Source organism: Asterias amurensis, chromosome 7 (genome assembly GCF_032118995.1).
Source record: "Asterias amurensis chromosome 7, ASM3211899v1".
NCBI classification, from domain to species: Eukaryota; Metazoa; Echinodermata; class Asteroidea; order Forcipulatida; family Asteriidae; genus Asterias; species Asterias amurensis.
In genome coordinates this window covers 16,928,945-16,942,332 of record NC_092654.1, presented here as the reverse complement: position 1 = coordinate 16,942,332, position 13,388 = coordinate 16,928,945, and the positions used below count along the sequence as shown (strand labels likewise).

Here is a 13,388-nt window from a genome sequence, read left to right as displayed (position 1 = left end):
TATCATAGCTATTTTAAACCTCTGTTAAGTATTTGTCATTTTGGTTGGTAAGCATTTTTTTGCAACAGCTAATTCTATTTTCTCGAATTCAGTTTTGGTTACAGAAACGCAAAGGGGAGTTATAAAGCCACATCGCGCTGCGTCATTGTTCAGTACATGAACCATAACAATCTTCGTCATTCTACTGTCCTGAGAATTCCTGGAACTGGGAACCCTTACCTGTGAAGTCTCTGACTTGAGTCACTGTTTGTTTAAATTGCAGAAAACCTCTCTCAGAGGAATATTGTAAACACTTCCATTTGTACGGTTAGCAAGAAAGCGATATCTCTGAATTCTGGTGACGTCACAGTGACAATGATCATTGTGAAAACAGAAGACAATGTTTGTTGTTGCAAGTTGTAGATGCTATATATAAACAGGCATGATATTTGAAGCTTGGGGGAAAATAATGTTCGAGCACAACGGCCCACTCCTACTTGTTCATATGGTGAATGGTTGATTTTTTTTTAAGGCTAGTATTCACTACTTTCTCTGATTTTTCAAAGAGCAAAACAAACTCAGATTTGGAAATCAGATTAAAGTAAGAAGGAAATCATGCCTGTATACATCATCAGCAAACGGAATGTATGAAATGCTGTGATAATTCCCGAGTGGCAGATCACTTTAATTGGTCTTCCGTTTGCAGTACACTGTGCAGGTTATCACACTTATTCGAACCGTTCTTTATTACAGGAACCGTTTTATCGGTGGGTCTGGGAAGAAACGCATGATGGTATTTCTCAACGTTTGTTTATATCTTCTTAAAGGCGCTGGACACTATTGGTAATTACTTAAAATAATTGTTAGCATAAAAACTTACTTGGTAACGAGTAATAGAGAGATGTTGATAGTATGACACATTGTGAGACCAATTGAGTTAAAATTTTCACAGATTTGTTATTTTATGCTTATGTTTGGATACACCAAGTGTGAAATACTGGTCTTTGACAATTACCAACGGTGTACTTTGTATGGTGCCTTTAAGGGGCCTGTACGTGTAGAAACAAATCAGTTCGCTCTGCACGAATTAGAGGTAATAAAAGTCAATGATAGACCTAAAATGAAATCAAGACATAAACACAGTTTAACAAATAAAAATCACTTCGCAGTCTACATCAGCAGTGGTCTCTATGGTTATACCATGAGTGATTTCCTCCATGGTTATACCATAGAGAAAGGACACCTTAAGTCCATTCAAAATAGGCGTCAAACGAGAAACGTATCCAAAACATCCGTCTACCAAACTGTATTATATTACGTTGGTGGGCAGACAGTGGGGGAGACGAATTATAGTCTGTGTGTGTTTAATGGGTGGAGGCGGATTGGGCGAAGAAGACAAGTAAAATGTATCATCCCACACCGTCACAGTTTCTCATGTTCTGTCAAGCATGTTTCAAGAGACTACGTATATGCACGGAAGAGTCTTCCTCCTGGTATAGGAGATACACTCATTTACGTGCAGTACATGGGTCTTTCCATAAAGTAGGGGGCCAAAGCAGGACATGGTGTTATTTCTCAAAATGTAATGTACTTTCTATATTCTTTGCATGTTTAGATGGTGGGGATAGCTCATCAATTTCTCAAATCAGATGTTTTGTTTTCATATACGATCCAAAAGTATCCATCATACTGTAACGGAGACACCGGTGTCTCAGTTACTCTGTGAAGTGTGAAATTTGTGATTTGTTTTTACATTTTGAGAAATACCACCATGTCCTGCTTTGGCCCCCTACTTTATGGAAAGCACTGGACACTATTGGTATAACCACATGTACTCAAAATAATTGTTAGCATAAAAACTCATTTGGGAACGAGCAATGTTGAGCGGCTGATAGTATAAAACATTGTGAGAAACGGCTCCCTCTGAAATAATTCTGTTTTTGAGGAAGAGGTTATTTCTCACTCGACTATTAAAAATACTTCAGGCCTGAAGCCTATTTATAGGTGTCGGAAAGCACACAATTTTGTCCTTTCTATAATTGGACTTAATCCTACAACGCTAGCATTTTCCCAATGAAATTGCACACATTGCATTTAAAATTAACGCTGAAGTCTGCCAGCGAGTTAAAGGTGAAAATGTTTAAATAAAAGTGCCCTGCATAATAAAGTCGGCAAAAGTTTGATCACAATAAGATCAGTTGGCCTTTTTGAGAACTGCTGGACACTATGAGGTGCACTGTTTGGTTTGGGTGTATACACACAAACTTACCCAAGCCTAATAATAGTCACGGTATTGTGTCCACCATCATTTCAAAATGGCTTATATATAGGATTTGTACAAAATCTTTTCAAAGTGTTATGCGGGATCAAGTTTCCAAAACGAGCCGCTTGTAAACGATTTATCGAGCGAAATGGGTCAGCATTGGAAGGTTCGGTGATACTCAAAGGAACACAAAAGGGAAAAAATATTTTGAAGAATACTTTCCCCCAAAGTATGAAGGATTCGTTGCGTGAGTGATAGAGATTGGCGGTGCGAATAAAAACGTCACGAGACGTGATCGTACATGACATGTGGATCTGCAGAATGTGGATGAGGAGGTGCTACCGCGAAAAGTCGAAAATAAAAAGGGGAGCTGTCCGCTACCAAATCTTATCATAAAAAATACAAGTATTCTTACAGAAAACCAAAAGAACTCTTCCTATATTGCACTGTCCATCTAACTATGGTATCACCTGTGAGAAATAATATGCCACTACCAGAGCCCAATTTCATAGGGCTGCTTAAGCACAAAAAGTACCCAAGCACAACAAAATTATGTTTACCAGAATAAGGTTACCAGCCAAAATAACATACCACACGCACACTTTGTGACTGGTATTTTGCTCATTTCTACTTAGCAGAAATATTTTTATCATCATTTCTTTGCTTAAGCAGCTCTTTGAAATTATGCGGACATGTGTACAATTAGAGTATAACTTCCCGATCCTGTTATTCACAACCATGCCCAGATCTCGTGCGTATTTGAAGTTCGGCATCCTGTCACATTTCTAAAGCAATTTACCAAGGGAACCTAATTCGAATACGCGCGAGTCTTGCATTAGTGCAAAATCAAAATGTCTATAGGTTTATGAAGAATCTACTTTACGTCTTCAGTGGTGAGCCGTTTCCCACAATGTTTTATACTATCAACAGCTCTCCATTGCTCGTTACCAAGTAAGTTTTTATGCTCACAATTTGTTTGAGTAGTTACCAATAGTGTCAAGTGCCTTCAGCTATCTCCTACGAAGCACTTCTGCTCGAACCGGGTCCTTCTCTACTTCGTCTGCATCAAAATATGACTCACATCTTCTGAAATGACCTCCCTTTACAAGCCAGATTATCTCGAGTGGTCGCACCCCCCCCCCCAGTGTAAGAGATCTACAGCCGATTTTACGAAACGCTAGGATTAATCCTATCTCGAGATAGGACGAGTATTAAACTTGTCCAAACTTAGGATTACACAGTACAAGGCTGGAACTCGTCCTAGGTCCTAAGATTAACCCTAAGTTATGAAGAGTTTCTGGTGAAGTTGACGGCTGCTGCTATAGCCAAACATGGAGTTTAGTTTGCCCCGTCAGAAGGTTACCCCCATTGGAGACACCGCACTTCAAAGGTTTCTAAAATCGCAGGTTATTGGCATTCTCCCAGTTCCCTACCACGGACCCCTTTCAGAACAATGTGTTACATCCATCGAGTTTCAATCAACTTTCCACAATGAATGTCCCGTCCCCCTTTTTGTCACTTTCTGCCTCATTTGTTACATTCATGGCCTTTTCTTTTCTATTGCAGAGATTCGTACTTTTGGAATTTTACATACAATCACGTCTTGATTACATTTCCTGAAACTTGTTTCAAAATCCTAGAACTGAAATCAAACACAACGATGACAACAATGTTTTGCTGTAAAAAAGTAGGCCTTCCACGAAGCTCCAGTGTTCTGAGTTAATTCATTGAGATGAAACCTATTCACTTGAAACTACTCTTTACTTTTGTTGATGACCAATTCGAATGAACCGCCAAATGGGACTTCAAACCACTGTACGAGGATAGTGACACCAAGTATAGTTTGCAGCATCAACATTATCTATAAACGCAAAGCACAGTAGAAAGTACATGTAGATCCGACTGGTACTCCATGGAGTTAACAATTTACATCGGATGAGATAAGTTGTTCTACCACCATGACCAACTAGTCCTCACACCTCAACAGAATTTTGTAAATCAAATTTCATTAAACTTGAGCTCCAGAAGAAGTTTTTGGTGGGAGCGAAGGTTTCCCATGAGAAGAATTGACACCGTCACACTTTTCGGACCATCAAAACGAAGACAATTCAATCATTAACTTATCACTCGCTCCCCATACGTCCTCAAAATGAATTAAGCAGAAGTTAAATGCGCTTTAACACAAAGAATAAACCTCTTTAAAAATTCATCATATTATATTTATTTTTTCATCACCGTTGAAAACATCATTTTGTTTCGTCCGTTATTTTATCAAAATTAAGATTGAATCACAACTTGATGAGATTGAAAATCGCAGCAGCAAACGATAAGTTGATGTTTCAATCTATCATGTCATACTTAAAAATCCTCTTATCTGTGGAACGAGGTTAGCTGGTTGGGAACACAAATTGCATGATCTCATAACACATTTTCTAACACTTACCCTCGAAAACGAGCCTTTTCCCTTCTGTCCACTTGGTTGTTTTGAATCCATAATGTCCAAACCAGGTAGTCAACGAAGTCAGAAAGACGAACCAAAACAGCCCGGATTTCCACCAGGGCATTCACCAACAAAATCTATGCAAGAAACTTCCCACACTCTTTACCAACACGTCAAAAGTCAAATGACAAAAGTTGAGTAAAACCAACCCTTGGGTTTTAAATCTAGGAGTGTTCGATGATTTCCTCTGAACAAGGAGTCCAATTGTCCGTCTCTCTGCAGAGACCGAATGACCCCCTTTTCCTGCACCTCAGAGGTTTTGTTGTAAATGTCACTGGTCTTATGCGCGACCAGGGAGTTAATAATGACGTCAGGTGCTTAGCGAATCACTGACAGTCCAGTGTTTTGAGAGTCCGCCCATCAAACCAAACTCAGAGCTCTCCACGAAGCAGTCTCCTTGTCCCTTACCTCCTTCTCTCTATTTCTTAATAATACCTCTTCGGAAGACTTCCAAGTGAGGCCACTTGATGTGAAAACAATCCCGGCACAATATGTCATTGAACGGGACGAGTGCCTTTGTTCCCGACCCAAAATCCGACGGCAAACACCTGAACAATACGGGAAGCAAACTCCACGGTTGAGAATCCAATTTGGGAAAGAGTACTTGAGTGCTATTCAGCGACTCCTTTCTTGACTGGAAAGGCGCCCAGTTCAAACAGAGGACAACAAATTGTAATATTCTCGAACTCTTCGTAAATCCCAGTGGGTGAAGGGTGCAACGACCTGAAGTGGTTGCTAGAAAGAAACTTCTTTACTTTTTTGTCAATTCACAGTATAGTCTGAAGCCAGTCTGATCAAGGACGTACTTATGAAGTCTACTGACTCCCCTTGTTACTAATTAGTAATTAGCAGGTATTCCGGAAGCTTTAGGGATGGATCGTGAATGACCTGAAGTAGGTATGTCGCCTTCAGTGTTGATCGTCGCCGTGACTTGTTGTCCAAGGTGTGTCATGGATTGTTATACGAAGGCTGAGCTAAGACGGGCTGAACCACACCTGATTGTCTGTTGCTTTCTGAATACCGACGGCTGCAAGTCAAGAGTCTCTCAGGTGCAAATCCTCATTGAGGGCCATCCTCGAGTTGACTGACCGCGGTCTATCTTTTCAGATTTAACTTTTTGTCCAGACATGTTTTAAAAATAGGAACATTTCGGAGCGAACATACGAGCACTCTGAATGGCCTATTAGGATCATTGGTGAACTGGTGAGTCGAGTAATTGCCCCTATTTGGTCCGACCGGGTCACCCGTGCACTGAGCACATTGGCCTCCGGCATACCAGCTTGTAGAATAAAGTTGTAAAATGTCCCCTAATTGCGTGTATTATGCGTTGAATATAGTTTATACACTGTACTTTGATTTGAGTGTTAAAAGAGGAAAATTTAAGAAGCTTATAGGGCAGAGAACCTTTATATCCTGAGGGTGGTTTAGAAGGTAAATGAATGATCTTCAGCTTTCCAAGCAGGATCCTGCCTTTAAGCCAATGCCCATGCATTTCTCCAAACTAGTGCATTCAAAGTTCAAATTTGGCTTCTAGCTGTATACAGTGAAATCCTAAATGTATTTTACTTGTTTCTGTTTTTAGTTTAGTTTGGTTTGATAGCTTTATTGCACAAACATCAAATAATGTGGTGCAACCAAAAGGAAAACCCCGAACAGGTACGCTTGCCTACTAAATGGGGACACTAATTTGATCACACATTCGAATAATTTTTTTTTTAAACAGACAATAGACAACAGCAAAAATGCAGAAAACAACTGTAGAAAACATGAAACGTTTGCTAATTTCCATTTGTTTCCATATAAAGGTTACAATGTGATTCGATATCATTCTCCTGCCGAATATTAGTGTCCCTGTTTCACACCACAGTTGCCCAAATGTAGTGTTTTTCTTTATCTCTAAGTGTGCCTTAAGTGACCACCTTAATGTTATTCAATACCTCTGAGAACACATGTTCAGAGAGCACCACATGAACCCAGTTAACCTGCAAATCCTTGTGGTAAAAAAAAAGTGATTCAGCCTTTAATGAAAAAAAAGAAATTCCATCAAGGTGGATACATTCTTAGCAAAGATCATTCCACTCCAAGACTTAAATTCTGGAGAGAAAAAACCTTGAGTATTTCGAGGGCATTGTCTGTGCGAGTAATTACACCGTCTAGTACTTCCATGTGTGGCAACTATCAAACAGGTTGGGACAGGGTTGATGTTATGCTCTGACTTCAAAACTTTTCATCAAAACACAAGCATATACAAATTATTAGCATAAGTAAAACTTGTCTAAAATATCTCAAGCTGGAGAAACCGAAGTTCTATTTCCAACATTAAAACATGACAACTGTGTTTCATCTAAATACGTCTCAGTCTGTGTGCGGAGTTTTATTAACCACAAGTCACAAGTAGAGAACGGGTGTAATTTCACATTAAACCTATCGAGGCTGCACCGTCAAACCATGAAGGAAGGTCAAACTATATAATAAGGCCAAACTATGTCAAAGTATGTCAAACCATCGAAAGTAAAAGTTCGCTCGACCCCACCGGTCTCATCCAAGCCCTACCAGTCTCATCCAAGCCCGCGATGGGCCGATGAGTTCGTAGTACAAGAAATTCTTGTTCCGGATGTAGTGATGCATGATGGGAACAATACTACTGATCAGTGCTACGCGCACAATTACAACATGCATGACACACACCATTAATGCACGGAGGCCCCATGGACATTGTAAGGGATCCTTTAACACCAAATAGTGACAGGAAAATGTTCAGTGATTGAGCCCTAATTTTAGACTGTGCGATGTAAAAGGAGTCGATCTCCTATTTCAAACGCAGTGTTCCAAATACATTGCATGTGTTGAAGCATGGAGGTAGGATTAGATCTAATCCTACCTCCATGGTTGAAGCGCCTTTTAGCGTCACTGAGTGAGGATATGCGCTCCTTATACAAGAAACCAGTATTTGCAATTGGTTTACACACTGGCTACATTATTATTGAGAGCTGAACAGGTGACCGGGGTTATTAGGTCAGGGGCGGGGTGGTAGTAGTCCAATGCGCGCGATGTGCACACATCAACCCACATCCTAGTGCATTTGAAAAGGGGAGGTGGGACCGGAAAGTTAAACATGTCCATGGTCAAACTGTGTGTCTAACTGATTAATAACGGTACACAACCAAGGTATTTCCCAGGTATTCGAAATGATGTACTTACACAGGCATTCACTGCAGTTTCACGACCTCGTATTAAAAAATAACACGTTACCATGACATGTTACATACAAATGAAGTTCGTAAAAAGTGTTTCGTTTATTCTCGGTAGGCCTACATGTCATATGATGACAGATGTCAAAGTTCTGTCATATAGCTCTATTGTGACAGAACAAGATGTGCGTAAAAGTTCTGTCATATAGCTCTATTATAACAGAACAAGATGTGCATAAAAACTACGCGACACGGCTCCCCATGAAGCATTTTTGACCAATGAGAAAATGGCGCTGACACATCCCTTCACACAACCCACATTTGAAAATGGACATTAATTTGAATTATCCGTATACCCAAAGGACAATGTGTTTAAGCGTGTACCATTAAGTTCATATCATGGTTCTAGCGGTTACTATCTGACAGTTACTTCGTGTCCGAATACGCCTCTCTTTGCATGAGTACGTCAAATTCTAACCCACAACGAGGCCATAGGCGCAGCCAATGCAAGTGGTGGCCGACGTGCGCAATATGGCCGCTCATTTTGGGTAAGAATTATGACGTCATGCAGGAATATTAACAGAGGCGTATTGGTTTCTGCAGGTCAACGACTGTTGTTTTTTTTGCCAACGAAATGCAACATTATCAAAAAAGATACGTAAGATCAAAAACGTCGACTTTTAGAATGTCGACCATTCACGTTTAGCGCGTCGACAGCGGGTACCAACTGCGCGTCACTAGTCGTAGCAGTCACAGAAATCTGAATCTCAAAAACTTGCTTGAAATATTTTTACTGGATACTCTAAATCATTATTCAATTCATTACTACTACTGTACACCTTTGGGAGCTGTTTCTCCATTGCGCGTTACCGAGTAAGTTTTTTAAGCTAACATAAACAACTTATTTTGAGTACTTACCAATAGTGTCAAGTACACGAAAATACACACCAAAAATATAATATATTACAAAAAAAACGTGAGCTTTCGGATATTAATTACATAATGTTTTCGGGTGCACTACCTAAGTATGATTGTAATTTTAAGTGAACTATACTATGATATAAGGGCCAGCAGGTCACTGAATTTTTACACGTACATAAAGTAAATGTAGAGTTTTCATTCGTTTTCGGAGGAAATGCTCGAGAGCACGGAGCTCACTCGATTACGTAACCGTCGTGTCCATTGTTCATTCACTTTCTGAGCTAATTAATCTGAATCATGAGGTAGAAATCGAATAAAAATGACTTCCTGACGGATGCTGAAGAAAAAAGGAACTCTTTCAACAACACGTCTAAGAAATAGGCGATCCTATATACGTCAACAGGTAAAGAGACTCGAAGGCCTAAATCATGAACTACGGTAAGTAAATATTTTATGTGTACACGACACAAAAGCCTGTTCGGAATGTTGTCATACCTGGAATGTTATGTCACAAAAACGGGTGTAACTTTACCACCGAGGAAGCAGACTTCATGTCTGCCAGGAAGCACAACAAAACCCATCAGAAAGACATTATCATGCCCATGAAAAAAAAACCTTCAGAATGATAATCGTCAGTGGGAAGTTGGTGGTCTACACACCGTAATAATGTATGACTTTCTTTAAAAAGGTGTCACAATACCACCGGGCTTGCCCGTCCAAACACCGACGGAAGCTTTGATGTGCCATAACACAATTCATCTTTAAACAAGACGGGGATACCACAATGGAGTTTCAGTGAGAGTTAATCCCATTGCATTATTCCCTCACTCTCCTGGCTCTAAGAAAACTCATGCATTAAGAAAAAACTTAGTGTTCGTGCGTATTCGGCCACAATCGAGCGATTGTTTGGTGAAGATCTACCCACTGGATATCCTTGAATATGCAATGGTGTTATACTTTCATTTTCATTCAAACAAACTCCGTTTGGAATAAGTCGCATCAAAGGTCATCCATTGGCTCACACGAACACCAAAACTTTCATGTTTTATAGGCTAACCTAGAAACCAAAGCTGAAGTCATTTGGAGATTCAAATGTCATTGGAGATTCATTCTTCACAATATAAAGTGAACTTAAAGTACTTTTATGTCTTTTTATCATCAGTTGGATTTTGGGCTTGCCGGTGTGGCATGAGATTCTGTCACCCGGACATTCTGCCCCCCCCCCCCCGGGGCTCCTTTCCCATTAAGTTGTGAATTGTGTTGACCTTTCGTCTGACAGCGCCCTCTTTTGACTTATCTTCCTTCAGCCGATTTTAATTTACCATCACTTCGAAAAGTTTTACCCACTCAAATTCGTGAACATTGTTTTAAGATCATTCCTGAAACACGGCTCGAGGCCCGAGTTTCCCTTAATATTCTAGACCCAGAACCACCTAGATGTTACAATTCAGGAGGTTTTTACAGACTCTATGCATCACAAAAAAATACAAAACTACAGGTTTAGACAATGTATGCTATTTCTTTCACCCTTTGATTACAACTTCACTTTAAGAAATCCCACATCTGTTGAAAAAAAAAAAAAAAAAGAAGAAGAAGAAGAAAGCATATCAAAAGCCCACGCGCATCTCAGAGTAGCACCCCGCCTCCGAGTTGGTCAAACCAAACCGTGGATCTGTGAGAATCAACCGCCGACTCCAGCCTCTGTGTATCCCCTCGCAGGGGGGAGCGTCGTCTTATAAAAGGGATTACCAAAATATTTAAATGTCATTATTCATTCGTTGAATTCGATGATTTACAGTCTTTTGAATCTGGAACATTCCGGCAAATAATCGTTAGACTAACACCTAGGTACATGTTTGGCCTTTGCGTGGATGCTTTCATGTAATCATAATGAACCACCGTGCGTAAACTGTTACTTGATGGTAAGCCCAAGGACAAACCAATAAGTGCTGGCAAAAAGGCAGACCCCAAATGGAGAGAAACACTTTCTTCCCACGTTCCTACGTCAGAAAAAATGTATTTCTTTTCTTCTAAATCTACCTCATGTAGACAATTAAAGACACTAGACATTATTGGTAATTTTCAAAGACCACTCTTCTCACTTCGTGTTGCTCAACATATGCTTAAAATTACAAATCTGTGAAAATTTGAGCCCAATTGGTCGTCGAAATTGCAAAATAAAACTGAAAGAAAAACACCCTTGTCACACGAAGCTGTGTGATCATATGCTTGATTTCGAGACCTCAAAAAATCTAATTCTTAGGTCTCGAAATAAAATTCGTGGAAAATTACTTCTTTCTCGAAAACTATGTTACTTCAGAGGGAGCCGTTTCTCACAATGTTTCATACTATCAACAGCTCCCCATTACTCGTCACCAAGTAAGGTTTTATGCTTATAATTACCAACAGTGTTACTAACTGCCTTTAAGTAAATAAACTTAGTTATATTAATAGAACAAGCAGACAAATGAATTGTACCACTGACATGATTGTTTGGTTTACGGTTGATTTCGCGTGGGCAAAAACACCATGCATAATGAAACCAAAAAGTGCTGGCAAGACAGCAGCAATGGAGAAAGAAACCTGCATGTCTGCGTCATTCTTCGCATCGTCGTTTATCCAAGCAACACAACGATGAATATTCCGTGAATTATAATAGTATTAAAAGAACACGTTGCCTTGGATCGGACGAGTTGGTTCGAAAAGTAGAATATAATGATCCACACAAGTTTCACTCAAAATTGCACGGTTGTCCTTTTACGTCGCGAACTAACACGGTCGGCCATTTATGGCCAACCATAGTAGTCGACGACGAGGTAAAAAGAAAATCACGCAATTTCTAGGCATATTTGTGTAGAAAATTGTATTCTACTTTTACAACATCGTGCTACGCATATATGCATTTTATAACAAACGGTTACAGAACGCTATTCAAAGACCACTTCGACCCATCCAAGGCAACGTGTTCCTTTAAAGGAACATGTTGCCTTGGATCGGTCGAGTTGGTCTTTGAAAAGCGTTTGTATCTGTTTTGTATAAATTACATATGGGTAGAAAGGTGTTGTAAAAGTAGAATACAATGACCCACACAAACATGCCTCGAAACTGCGTGGTTTTCCTTTTACCTCGTCGACTAACACGGTCGGCCATTTATGGGAGTCAAATTTTTGACTCCCATAAATGGCCGACCGTGTTAGTTCGCGCAGTAAAAGGAAAAACACGCAATTTCGAGGCAAACTTGTGTGAATAATTGTATTCTACTTTTAAAACATCTTTCCAACCATATGTATTTTATAAAAAACGGTTATAAACGCTCAGTTATAGACCAACTCGTCCGATCCAAGGCAACGTGTTCCTTTAATAAGACGCAAAGAACGCGACCAGAAAAGTCATTTTCCGTTGTGGTTGTTATTAATATTACTTAGAGGAAGAACATTAATTATAACGCGTTGTATCCAACACGTTTTGACGCCCATTGCTCATTCAAGTTATTAGTTTCAGAGAGTCAAAAAGATAAATGAAACATTTGATGGTGTGATTGTTTTTCATATTGAAACTATGGAACCTATACGGTTTGCGGTGGAACCATTCAGCAGATATTGCTTATCAAAGTGACTTGCGGTGGTTCTGAAAATGTATTAATAGATGCAATTACTCAATGTTTTCATCAGTATGCTCTAATCGTCTTCAGAGGAAACACTTGACTGCGATGATTAGCAAATTCATCATGGAGAGAATTCTTTTGGGACCGTCCAAGGGTTCAAGTGGGGGAAATGCTTGCGACCAAAGGAAATAACTAAGCATCTCGGTTGATACAATTTATCATAGCGTACAGTGTATATCCTGCAATATACTATCGACCACTTAATACCTCCAAAGTTAAACTCATCAAATATTCAACGCTGACTTTTCTGGTGGCGACTGAATAGACTGTAACACGCATTACGTTTTGGAGCGAAGAAAGCTATAGCCTGGGTTTAGTCGATATAAGCTCAGACTGTAATTCATCTGAGTGATGTTTTTTTTGTTTTCCAAAGTATTAAAGCATTGGAACACAATTTATTATGAGTATACGCTCTCGGTACAAAACACAAATGATTTCCTGATCTAAAAACTTTATCATTATTTCTATATTATTACGAATATATACCTCTAACGGGCAAAGTAGTTTATAGCACAACGGTGGTACAATTTTCTCAGATCGATTTAAAAGTAGCCACTGTATAAAAACAACCGCCTAACTTGTTATGTGTGCTGTCGTCGTCGTTGCTTTTTTTTTTTTTTTGGGGGGGGGGTAACAATTTACATTCTGTTAGTTTTTCAATTAGGGCCATGGGCTCAAACACGGATATCTTTTTTGCATAAATCCTGCATATGTTTTATACACGAACTTGGGTTTAAACATGAATAAGATTTAAAATAATAAGAGTCGGTCGCAACCTTCTTCTTTATACAACTTTATTTTGGTTATTAGATCGTTCATTATCCATGTAGCCCCCATGCAATTTATGAGACTGGTGCCACTGTCTCTTGC

General features: G+C 39.5%; 1 protein-coding gene across 3 annotated transcripts in view; it reads right to left on the bottom strand.

Moving 5' to 3' along the window:
• The window catches only part of LOC139940150 (myosin light chain kinase, smooth muscle-like), a 102,200-nt gene that overhangs the window by 56,968 nt on the left and 31,844 nt on the right, over positions 1–13,388 (bottom strand). The window contains exon 1 of one of the 3 annotated variants that reach the window (XM_071936435.1): positions 4,686–4,940. The exons of the other annotated variants lie outside the window; for them this stretch is intronic. Coding sequence (XP_071792536.1) covers positions 4,686–4,736 — 51 coding nt within the window. The 5' untranslated portion in view covers positions 4,737–4,940. Of the gene's footprint in view, positions 1–4,685; positions 4,941–13,388 lie in introns of those variants that run through there. 3 annotated transcript variants of the gene reach the window in all.